At 45.7% G+C, this 13,172-nt stretch overlaps 1 protein-coding gene across 5 annotated transcripts in view; it reads right to left on the reverse strand.

Moving 5' to 3' along the window:
- LOC140742031 (inter-alpha-trypsin inhibitor heavy chain H3-like) overlaps window positions 1–13,172 on the reverse strand; it is a 148,168-nt gene that overhangs the window by 16,822 nt on the left and 118,174 nt on the right. For all 5 annotated transcript variants that reach the window (XM_073072726.1, XM_073072724.1, XM_073072725.1 and 2 more), the window contains one exon: window positions 13,013–13,054. In XM_073072726.1, coding sequence (XP_072928827.1) covers window positions 13,013–13,054 — 42 coding nt within the window. The remainder of the gene's footprint in view (window positions 1–13,012; window positions 13,055–13,172) is intronic.

Raw genomic sequence — 13,172 nt, forward strand, 5'->3', positions numbered from 1 at the left:
TAAGAAGACATTTTAACAGCTGAATTATACGCTGTTTCTCTCCTTAATAAAATTCTGTTTTTTAAAATATTTAATTTCATGTTCAATATGTAACCTAGTTGATAATTTTGTGAGGTTAGCCATAGGATTCTGTTCAGAAAGTATAACACACAAAGACTTTTGAAGCAATGAATCATTCAAAATCTATGTAATAAGGCATGTGTTGTTTGTGTATTAGGAAGGAAATTGAAAGAGATAAATGTTATAAGATAGCAGCATATCAAAGACTCTTGTTTTGTAGCTATTTTTCTCATCAGTTTGTTTTCAGATGCTATCTCTCAGTAAGTGTTGACTCTACTATTGTCTATGTGAAATATCCGTTCTAGTAATGCCTACTTACTTTGATCAAAATGACTAATTTTCCCTTCCTTAATGTAATAGATGAAAGCAATCAGAGCATCATGGATGTAGCTACCATAAAAAGACACATGCATGCTCTGCCAGCATATATGCTGGCATGGATTGGTGCAGAAAGTAGGATGTATGTATAAGTGGATATTTTTAGGGTGTTGGGGATCTATGAGGTACCACAGAGGAATGTGCTGAATCCCCATCTTTTCAAAATCTACAGAATATCAACACAGTTCAAATGTTATATATCAAAGAATGAAAATCACAAAATGAGAGCTGGCTCTGTGATTTCTGAGAAGACAGGAAAAGGTTTCAGGGGAAATAGGTAAGTGAATTGGTAAGAACATGGTAGATGGAATATTATATTGAAAAATGTGATGTCATCTAGATAATGTTTTGTAACTCCAAAACACAAAACTAATTGAAAGGAAAAACATGGAGCTGAGATAAACATGGAGTATGTTCTTAGCTTTACTTTTAGCAAGGTGTGCACATATGACATGCTGGCATACCGTAATTACATATTCCATTCACATGTTTTTACATGTAACCCGTAATGAATTATGTAAACAACAAAGAATGCTTAATCAAACAATATGCTCACAATATTACTGAAATATTAAATACAAAACTCTACTCTCTGCTGAGCTATAAGCTCCAATTCAATATAGAATACATCTCAAGTATATACACAGTATACTATATAATGCTACTAGTATACAGATGCCCACAGTATAGTCAATTTTAAATTTTCCCATTCAGGTCTAAAGATTTAATCACTGTGAAGGACTCCTTACTCTTGTGGGTTAACACCTTTCTGGGCAAGGGGGAATCATTCTGCTCACCAAGTGAGACTTGTGGCTGTGAATCAATCTCAGCTTCTGGGACCTCCTTTGTGGTGGTTGTAGGAGCTGACCCTGGCACTGCAGGCAGTGGTCTGACTGCTCTGGACACCTGTCTTCTCTGACACAAATAAGAGAAAATCTGTAGATGCTGGAAATCCGAGCAACAGACACAAAATGCTGGAGGAACTCAGCAGGCCAGGCAGCATCTATGGAAAAAAGTACAGTTGATGTCTCGGCTGTACTTTTTTCCATAGATACTGCCTGACCTGCTGAGTTCTTCCAGCATTTTGTGTGTGCTTCTCTAACAATTGACTCTCCTCTCCTCAACTGATCAATGGATTGTCTGCAGATGACATCAGATGCAATCTTCACTCTGTAGGAGAGTGGTCCATTTCTGTCCTTCATCTTTCCGAGTCACCACTTCTGATCATCTCTGTAGCCCTTGGCCAGGAGTGAAACATCAAACCTCCTCAATTTGTCTCAGCTGTTTGTCCTGCATACTCCTTCTGAGATTGGGTTTGAGGAGATCCAAGCATGAGTGCAGAGGACAATCCAGGAATAGCAGAGCTGGTGAGTTGTTGGTTGTGGAGTGTGCTGCATTGCGATAGGCTATGAGGAAATTGGTGAGTTTCTGGTTCAATGTCAGTGTAGTGTTTCTGCTGACTGTGCTCACAGTGCTTTCTTTAAACTCTGGAAAAACCCTTCCATCTAGCCATTTGTAGCTAGGTGTTATGGTGCACATGTAATATGCCTTATTCCATTCATGTTCAGGAATTACTGAAACATTTGTAACAAACTGTGGTCCATTGTCACTGACTAAGTGCTCTGGAACACCAGTTCTTGAGAAGAGGCTTTTCAACACATCAACAATGTGCAAGGATGTAGTGGAAGATATTAGGAAGATGTCTGGCCACTTGTAGCTGCACCCACAACTACCAAGAAATTCATACTCATGAATGATCAGGCAAAACCGACATGAGTCCTCAGACAGGGCAAGGCAGGCCACTTCCAGGGATGAAGAGGTGCCGCTCTTGGCATCTTCTGGATGTGTTGGCACCCTGAACAGACCATGGCAGGCTGTAGATCTATTCCAGGCCACCAGACAAAACTTTGAGCCAATGCTTTCATTTTAACTGGCATGTAGCCCCTCCTACACTTCAGCTGTCAGTTTGGATTGTACAAAAACTCTCATTCCCCACATAAAGCAATACCTGTCAAAGGTGGCCATGTTCAACCAGCGCTGGTAAAGTGGTGGAATTGGGATTTCTGCTGCACATTCCATCCATTTTAGCTTGCCATGTAGACATGAGACAGTGTGGGATCTTTGGATAACCTCTGCCATAATAGGGAGATTTTTGATTTGCATTAGGGAGAATATGCCAAGAAGAGTGTCATATTTTGTAAATTTTTCTAAATGTTTCTGGTATTTCCTTTTCCAAGGCTAAACTGGCCACCCATAAGCATTTCCATGATTAGTCACTCTCTTGAATTTGATCTTGTAATTGTGTCCACCGAGAAGGAGAGCCCCTCTCTGCATTTGTGCTGCTGCTGTTAGTGGAGCACCCTTCTGTGGATTGAAGATAGACACTAGTGGTTGATGATCAATAACGAGGGTAAACTCACTCCCATTTAAGTTCTTGTTGAATTATTTTACATCCCAAACCTGCCTCAAGGCTTTTCTGTCAATTTATGCATAATTTTTCTCTGCAACGGGCAAGGGAACATGGTGCAAAGTCCATAGGGCATTCACTTCCATCACTCATAACTGCACCTATATATACCATAAGGTGAGGCATCACAGTCAGGCTTCACTGGACAGTGTGGATCATAACGTGTGAGTACAGTGTCTGACATCACCATTTCCTCCATCTTTTGGAAAGCCACCTCACACTGCTTTGTCCTTTGCCATTTCTCCCAGGTCTGTAGTAATGAGTTCAAGGGGTAGAGCTCGGCAGCCAGGTTTGGCAGAAACCTGTTATAGTACTTAACAGGTCTTAAAAAAAACTCAACTATGACATCTCCTTTGGCCTTGGGGCATCCAACACTACTTGAATTTTCTCAGCACACTTGGGTAAATCTTGTGCATCAATGGTGTTACCACAGTAGGTGATGCATGGTTTAAAGAATTCAGACTTGTTGTGTCATGCTCTGAACCCACGATTTTATAATCTTTTTAACACTGTCTTGAGATTTTGAAGATGTTCCTAGTCATCCTCACCAGTAACAATGATGTCATCCAGGTAACACTGAGTGCCTGGGCAGCCTTGCAGCACCTGGTCCATTGCCTTCTGCCAGAGTGCAGGTGCAGATACTACCCAAAAATAAGCCTATTGTAGGGATAAAGCCCCTTGTAAGTGTTTATATTGAGAAACACTTTGGACTCTTCTTCCATCTCCATCTGTAGGTAGGCCTCAGCAACATTCATTTTGCTGAAATGTTTCCCTCTGGAAAGGATTTTGCAAAGATATCCTCAATCCAGGGCAGACTCATTTTCAGTTTACCTTAAAATAATTTATTTTCATTACTGGGTTGATGATGACCTTAAAATCTCTGGAGATCCTGACAGACCTATTCTGCTTGGCTACTAGGACCACTGGTGTTGGCCATGGGCTCCACTCAGACTTGGAAAGAATCCCTTCATCCTCCATGCAATCTAGCTCACTGGCTACTTTATCATGAATGGTATAAGGAACTGGATGGGCTTTGTAAAACTTGGGAATGGCATTATCATTTAACACTATTTTACCCTTATAAGTTTGTGTTTTCCAGTGCCATCCTTGAACACTACTGTGGCATCACCCAACATTTTTCTGAATTTGCTTTCAGTTGACTCTATTGCAGGGGATGTGGCATGCAAATGGTGGGTGGATCTCCAATCAAGGTGTAGTTGTTTTAACCAAGCACAACCCCACAGTGCTGTCCTCCTGTTTTTCTTTTATCACAGACAGGCCCAATGTGATTAGACCATAAGACCACAAGACATAGGAGCAGAAATAGGCCATTTGGTCCACTAAGTCTGCTCTGCCATTTGATCAGGGCTGATCCATTATCCTCTCAACCCTATTCTCCTGGCTTCTCCCTGTAACCTCTTGTAACGCTTACGCGACAGGCTGGTATATGTCTAGGGGAAAAATTCCAGCCACTCGCCAACCCCTCCTCCCGTATACGCAGATGCTGTGGAAAACAAGTTAATGCAGCCTCGCATGCACAATATCAAGCTCACACCAGATACAGTTATGGAATATACTTTAAGGATTTTACTAGAACTAAGTGATTACTAACAATACAGTATATATGAAGGAAAAGAAAATAAAGAAAAAAGCGCCAAACTTATCAGAGTTCCGTCAATTTAGTGCACATTGTTGGAGCTCAACCATCAAACCATTCGACCCCTCTTCGCCCTCCTCCGACCTCCACAACCTCGCACCTGGGACCACCCAAAGTGATCAACCGAGCAGTGCAGCACGCGTCCACCTTCTTCGGCGTCTTCTTCCCGACTCTCCAAAAAAGACTGCAAAATCCCAGCGCCCGGCCCACAAGAAAACAAATGACATCCAACCCCATTGGTTAACAAATGAATACAATCCCCGTTATCAGCAATTCTAAACCTAAACAGACTGTGAGAAGCTTCGAGAATGCTCTGCAAGACAACACTCTCTCACCAGTTAACATAACAAAGAAGCAGTTTTACTTTTAACAAACAAAGAAGCCATTTTGATTAACATATGCAGTACATGCTCACACCCTGACTTATCAAGAACCTATCAATCTCTGCCTTAAATATATCCAATGACCGGGCTTCCACAGCCTCCTGTGGCAATGAATTCCACAGATTCACCACCCTCTGGCTAAAGAGATTCCTCATCATCTAAATTCTAAATGAATGCCCCACTATTGTGCCCTCTTGTCCTAGACTCCCCCACTATAGGAAGTGTCCTCTCCATATACACTCTGTCTAGGCCTTTCAACATTCAGTAGGTTTCCATAAGACCCCCTTCATTCTTCTAAATTCCGAATGGTCCTTATGTGATAACCATTTAATTCCTTTGTTTATTGGTGATTGTAGTTCACTGTTATGAATGTCATTCCCACAGGAGTTATGTTTTCTCTATTTCAAGTTCTCAGTTGGATATCTGCAGTCTTCAGTTCAATATCTTTGACATGCCATTCAAAGTAATTTTGTGGAATGACTGAAGCAGCTGAGTCACTGTACAATCCCATTTTAGATGATTTGCCATTCACTTCCGCTGCAAGCCAAATTGCCTATTTATTGTTAATTTTCACATTGCACATCTCAAGGCTATGCAGTCCTGTGTTACTCTCAAAATTATCAATTTTTTCATCAACAGCATGCAGATTAGTGATCTTTTTGACATTGCAACTTGACTTTTTATCTTTTTCTCTTCCCTGTGCAGTCCATTTATTTTTATCTGCCTGACATGCTCTTTGTATGCATCCTATAATCATATCATATAACAATCACAGCACGGAAACAGGCCATTCCGGCCCTCCTAGTCCATGCCGAACTCTTAATCTCACCTAGTCCCACCTACCCGCACTCAGCCCATAGCCCTCCAATCCTTTCCTGTCCATATACCTATCCAATTTTACCTTAAATGACACAACTGAACTGGCCTCTACTATTTCTACAGGAAGCTCATTCCACATAGCTATCACTCTCTGAGTAAAGAAATACCCCCTCGTGTATCCCTTAAACTTTTGCCCCCTAACTCTCAAATCATGTCCTCTCGTTTGAATCTCCCCTACTCTCAATGGAAACAGCCTATTCACGTCAACTCTATCTATCCCTCTCAACATTTTAAATACCTCGATCAAATCCCCCCTCAACCTTCTATGCTCCAATGAATAGAGACCTAACTTGTTCAACCTTTCTCTGTAACTTAAGTGCTGAAACCCAGGTAACATCCTAGTAAATCGTCTCTGCACTCTCTCTAATTTATTGATATCTTTCCTATAATTCGGTGACCAGAACTGTACACAATATTCCAAATTTGGCCTTACCAATGCCTTGTACAATTTTAACATTACATCCCAACTTCTGTACTCAATGCTCTGATTTATAAAGGCCAGCATTCCAAAAGCCTTCTTCACCACCCTGTCTACATGAGACTCCACCTTCAGGGAACTATGCACTGTTATTCCTAGATCTCTCTGTTCCACTGCATTCCTCAATGCCCTACCATTTACCCTGTATGTTCTATTTGGATTATTCCTGCCAAAATGTAGAACCTCACACTTCTCAGCATTAATCTCCATCTGCCAACGTTCAGCCCATTCTTCTAACCGGCATAAATCTCCCTGCAAGCTTTGAAAACCCACCTCATTATCCACAACACCTCCTACCTTAGTATCATCGGCTACTTTGTTGTATTTTCTGCATGTTTTGCCTTTAAACATGCATTGGTCTGGTGTATGTGAGCCTCTATTTCAACAGTAACATGATTTGATTGGCCATACAGGTTTCTGTTTAGATGTTGCAATTTTGTTCATGCTTGCTTTCTTTACTGACTGCCACTCAATTGTGTCTCTGCTGTTTCCATTGATACAGCAATTTCAACTGCTCTTTTAAATGTAAGTTGAGCTTCTGTTAGGAGCCATTTTTAAATGCTTTCATGTAGGATTGCACCCTAAACTATCCCTCAGTGCATTATTAAGTTCATCATTGAACTGACAATGCTCAGACAATCTGCTCAATTCAGCCATGTACGATGAAATGGACCTCCTTTTGATTCTATTTATGAAACCTAAAGCATTTGGCAATCAACATTGGTTTTGGTTCTAAATGTTCCTGCATTACTTTTACAATATCAGCAAATTGTAGCGGTGTGCTACACACAGCGCTGAAATAACGACATGCAGTCGGTGAGTTGCAGTTGCAAAAGAGACTTTTTCAAACTTTGCGGCCTTGCTTTAAAGCCTTCCTGTTCCCACCCTCCCCAGGCGGGAATGCTGTAGGGGGCGCATATTCATAGTCCCGACCCGCGCGCGGGCTTTTCCCCTTGCTGGCGAAGAACGCCAGTCGCCCTTTTGGGGACCAGCCTCAATGCCGGCGCGTGCCACTTTGTGAGCCGGTTCGAGTGCGCTGGGAAGTAGGTCACCACATAATCCCCCCCCCCCCCCCCAGATTCAGCAATACACCCCCCAGTGTCTTCAGTCTGGGTCGGACTCTGTTTGGGAGGTCTGCCTCTGCGCCATGGGGCCTGAATCTCGACCGGCTGCGCCAGTCCACATGGGCTGGTTTGATTCGGTCCACCGTGAAAACCTCCTCTCTCCCCCCAATGTCCAGCACGAATGTGGACCCATTGTTTCTGATCACCGTAAACAGCCCCTCGTAGGGCCGCTGTAGCGGTGTTCAGTGTCCGCCCCATCATACAAAAACAAACTTACAGTTCTGCAGGTCTTTGGGTACGCAGGTCGGGTTCTGCCCATGCTGTGAAGTGGGTATGGGGGCCAGGTTACCGAGCCTCTCACGTAGTCTGTCCAGGACTGCTGCGGGTTCTTCCTCTTGCCCCCTTGGGGCTGGTATGAACTCCCCGGGACGACCAGGGGTGCGCCATACACCAACTCGGCCGACGAAGTGTACAGATCCTCTGCGGATTCTGAGCAGGACCCAGAGAAGCTCGTCCACCTAGTTAGGCCCTTTGAGGTGGGCCATGAGAGCCGACTTCAGGTGACGGTGGAATCGCTTCACCAGTCCGTTCAACTGTGGGTGGTAGGCAGTTGTGTGGTGCAGCTGTGTCCCCAAAAGGCAGGCCATAGCTGACCACAGGCTGGAGGTGAACTGTCCGAGGTAATGTGGGCCGGTACACCAAAGCGAGATACCCAGGTTGCAATCAGTGCCCGGGCGCAGGATTCGGAGGTGGTGTCAGTGAGCGGGACTGCCTCTGGCCACCTTGTGAACTGGTCTACGATAGTCAGGAGGTGCCGCACTCCGCGCGACACTGGCAGGGGGCCCACGATATCCACATGAATGTGGTCAAAACGCCGGCGGGTGGGGTGAAACTGCTGCAACAGAGCTTTGGTGTGCCACTGCACCTTGGCAGTTTGGCAGTGCATGCACGTTTTGGCCCATTCACTGACCTGCTTGCAGAGTCAGTGCCAAATGAACCTGTTGGCTACCATCTGGACGGTTGTCCTGATGGAGGGGTGCACTAAGTTGTGAATGGAGTTGAAAACGCGACGCCGCCAGGCTGCCGGGATGATGGGGTGGGGTTGGCCAGTGGTTACATCACAGGCTAGGGTCCTCTCACCTGGGCCTACGGGGAGATCCTGGAGCTGCAAACTGGAGACTGCAGTTCTATAACTAGGGATCTCCTCGTCTGCCTGCTGCGCCTCCGCCAGCGCTTCAGTTTACCCCCTGGGACAGGGCTTGGATGTTAGGGCGGGAGAGGGCGTCCGCCACGACATTGTCCTTTCCTGAGACATGCCGGACATCCGTCGTGTATTCGGAGATGTAGGACAGATGTCGTTGCTGGTGGGATGACCAGGGATCGGACGCTTTCGTGAACGCAAAGGTAAGCGGATTGTGGCCTGTGAACGCGGTGAAGGGCCTACCTTCTAAGAAGTACCTGAAATGCCGGATTGCCAGGTATAGTGCCAACAGTTCCCGGTCGAAAGCACTGTATTTGAGCTCGGGTGGTCGTAGGTGTTTGCTGAAGAATGCCAGGGGTTGCCAGCGACCCTCAATGAGTTGTTCCAGCACTCCACCGACTGCCGTGTTAGATGCATCCACTGTGCGGATGGTAGGGACGTCCATTCTGGGGTGCACTAGCATCCAACTAGCCTAGTTTGCCAAGGCTTCTTTGGTTTTAACAAAAGCGGCTGCGGACTCCTCGTCCCAGGTAATGACCTTGCCCTTACCTGACATCAGGGCGAACAGCATGATTTGGGCTGCTGAGGGGAGGAAGCAGTGGTAGAAATTTACCATACCCATGAATTCCTGCAGGCCTTTGATTGTGTTGGGTCGGGGGAAGTGGTGGACTGCGTCTACCTTGGCGGGCAGAGGGGTTGCCCCGTCTTTAGTAATCCTGTGGCCCAGGAAGTCGGTGGTGTTGAGCCCGAACTGGCATTTGGCCGGGTTGATTGTTAGGCCGTATTCACTCATTCGGGTGTAGAGTTGATGGAGGTGGGACAGATACTCCTGACGACTACTGCTGGCTATGAGGATGTCATCCAAATAGATGAAAGCGAAGTCCAGGTCACGTCCCACCGCGTCCATTAACCACTGGAATGTCTGTGCGGCATTCTTTAGGCCAAACGGCATGCGGAGGAACTCAAAAAGGTCGAAAGGGGTGATGAGTGCTGTTTTGGGGACGTTGTCCGGATGCATCGGGATTTGATGGTATCCCCGGACCAGATCTACCTTGGAGAAGATCCCTGCACCGTGCAGGTTTGCTGCAAAGTCCTGAATGTGTGGCACAGGGTAGCAGTCCGGTGTTGTAGCCTCATTCAGCCTGCGGTAGTCGCCACATGGTCTCCAGCCCCCTGTTGCTTTGGGCACCATGTGCAGGGGGGAGGCCCATGGGCTGTCGGACTGCCGTATGATCCCCAATTCCTCCACCCTCTTGAACTCCTCCTTCGCCAGTCGGAGCTTGTCCGGGGGAAGCCTTCGAGCACGGGAGTGGAGGGGTGGTCCTTGGGTCGGGATGTGGTGCTGTACTCCGTGTCTGGGCATGGCTGCCGTGAACTGCGGTGCCAGAACCGATGGGAAATCCGCCAGGACTCTGGTGAAGTCGTTGTCGGACAGCGTGATGGAGTCTAGGTGTCGGGCCGGCAACTGGGCTTCACCCAGGGAGAACGTTTGAAAGGTCTCGGCGTGGACCAGTCTCTTCCTTGGCAGGTCGACCAGTAGGATGTGAGCCCGCAAAAAATCCGCCCCCAGGAGCGGTTGGGCTATGGCGGCCAGTGTGAAGTTCCACGTGAACTGGCTGGAGCTGAACTGTAGCCGCACCGTACGGGTGCTGTAGGTCCTTACTGTGCTGCCGTTCGCGGCCCTCAGGGTGGGACCCGGTTCTCTGTTGCAGGTGTCGTAACTCGTTGGAGGTAAGACGCTGATCTCCTCTCCAGTGTCGACCAAAAAGCGGCGGCCCGACTGCTTGTCCCAGACATACAGGAGGCTATCCCGATGGCCAGCCGCCATAGCCATCAGTGGCGGCTGGCCCTGGTGTTTCCCGGGAACTTGCAGGGCGGGCTACAGCGACAGGCTTCTGCGCCCCACCACTGGTGGTAGAAGCACCATTGTTCATTAGTCTCCTCACCCCTGCCTCTGGGGTTAGCGGGCTCTGCTGCCGGGCCTGGTCTGGTTTGCTGGTGGGTGCGTGGCCTGGTGATCTGTACGACGGACACCCCACTCTCCTTCTTGGCTTTCCACAGCACGTTCGCCCGGGCCGCCACCTTCCGGGGGTCGCTGAAATCCGCGTCGGACAGCAGCAGGCGTATGTCCTCGGGCAGCTGCTCCAGGAATGCCTGCTCGAACATGAGGCAGGGCTTGTGTCCTCCAGCCAGGGACAGCATCTCATTCATCAATGCCGACGGCGGCCTGTCTCCCAAACCATCCAGGTGCAGTAAGCGGGCAGCTGGCTTGCGCCGTGAGAGTCTGAAAGTCCTTAGGAGCAGGGCTTTGAATTCTGTGTATTTGCTGTCCTCCGGGGGCGACTGTATGAACTCCTCAACCTGGGCGGCCGTCTCCTGGTCGAGGGAGCTCACCACGTAGTAGTAACGTGTGGAATCCGAGGTTATCTGCTGAATGTGGAATTGGGCTTCTGCTTGCTGGAACCATAGGTGAGGTCGCAGCGTCCAGAAGCTTGGCAGTTTTAGCAAAGCTGCATGAACAGATGCGGCGTCGTTCATCTTCGGCCCAAATATCGTCGCCAATTGTAGCGGTGTGCTACACACAGCGCTGAAATAACGACATGCAGTTGGTGAGTTGCAGTTGCAAAAGAGATTTTTTCAAACTTCGCGGCCTTGCTTTAAAGCCTTCCTGTTCCCGCCCTCCCCAGGCGGGAATGCTGTAGGGGGCGCATATTCACATTCCCGTCCCGCGCGCGGGCTTTTCCCCTTGCTGGTGAAGAAGGCCTGGCGCCATTTTTGGGACCGGCCTCAATGCCGGCGCGTGCCACTTTGTGAGCCGGTTCGAGTGTGCTGGGAAGTGGGTCGCCACAAAAGCTCATTTTGGTTGGTGTGGTTGGAGTAGTTAAACTTCTAAGCAAACTGTATGTTTTTCCACTCAGCAAAACTGGCATTCATTTCTCATTGGCAATTTCATCTGCTTCAGATTCACTCACTATACATTACCCAATTAAATTTTGTGCAACTGAAACCACCTATCTTTCTGACGTAGCCAGCTTTTACTGCTTTATTTTTTATTTAAAATTATTATCACTTGATCCTCACTCTTTATGAACCTGTGAATTTGTCAGTTTACTGCCTTTTTTAACCTGAATATCTCATTGCGCGTTTTAAAAACTCGAACATCTTACTACACAGGTAGGTAATCATTTAAAACCTCCTTGTTGCCACTGTTTATGTTTTGTAACTCCAAAACATATAACAAATTGAAAGAAAAACATGGAGCCAGGATAACTTGTGTATGTTCTTAGCTTTTTTTAGCAAGGTGTGCACATATGAACCAGAGGCATAATGACATATGCCATTCATGTACTTCTGCATATAACTCATAATGAATTATGTAAACAACAAGGAATGCTTAATCAAATAATATATTTACAATATTCCACAGATATTACTGAAATATTAAATACACTTAACTTGAAATCTACTTAACTTGAAATAAAATAAAAAGAAGTATTTCTGAAATGATGATAGATTGCAAGGTATTTATGATCCGAGGCCCTTGTACAGCAATCACTGAAAATTTCATCAATTTCATCAAAATTTCAATTTCTTTCATCAAGAAATTAGAAAGTTAAATGTTATTTTGGCCTTCATGGCAAAGGGATTTGAACAGAAGTTAAATGACAAGTTTCTTCATTTATGCAGAGCTCTGTTAAGATGTTATGTGGAATATAGTTTGCATGTCTGATTTTCCTAACTAAATAAGGATATATTTGTGAAAGAGAAAATGTTTCAAAGAACCACTATTTTGATTTTTAGGATCATTTTCCCTATGATGGTGATTGAACAAAGTAGATCTTTACTGAAAAGTTTTGAAAAATAGTAGGCAATCTCATTGAAACATAAAGCTCTTAAAAGGTTTAACATTCTTATTCCTGATGTTTTATGTTTTCAGTTAGTAGCATTTACTAGCATATCCAGTGTTGGTGGATGGCAAAAATCCAGTGTATATTGTCTAGCAATAATTTCTCAAAGCCTTTGACAAGGCTACTCACATTAGGTTACTTCACAGAATAGATATCATGGGGGAAATGAAACGTCAGATTAGGAATTCGCTCCAATCACGTATCCAAAAGAAATGTAAATACATGTATAATTCAACCAGGAGATACAGTCAGTGGCCACTTTATTAGTTACTCCTGTACTTAATAAGTAGACAAACTAGTTTATGTTCATGGTCTTCTGTTGCAGTAGAGAAGTGGGTAGAGGGGTAAAGGGAGGGGAGAAGGGAGAGGGAAAGAAGAGGGGGAACAGTGAGGGAGGGGATGGGGAAGGGAAAGGAGAGGGGAAGGGAGAGAGGGAGGGAGCATGAGTTGTGGTATTGGGAGGGGAGAGGGAGAGGGAGAGGATAACATCATAATTTTATTGCGCAAGATAATTTAAAATTTGTCTCAAAAACTTACCCATTGTAAGACTGAATTTATCTTGTATAAAACTGGGTGCTTCTGTAAAAGCAAATAATCTATTTATAGGATCATCAGAACTAAAAATCTGCAAGTGTTAACTACTGTGTTAAGCTTCAGAAAACTCTTAAATGAATTCTCATGCTTTTAAATGTTATAT

The sequence above is a fragment of the Hemitrygon akajei genome, chromosome 19, assembly GCF_048418815.1.
Source record: "Hemitrygon akajei chromosome 19, sHemAka1.3, whole genome shotgun sequence".
In the NCBI taxonomy this organism is placed as follows: domain Eukaryota; kingdom Metazoa; phylum Chordata; class Chondrichthyes; order Myliobatiformes; family Dasyatidae; genus Hemitrygon; species Hemitrygon akajei.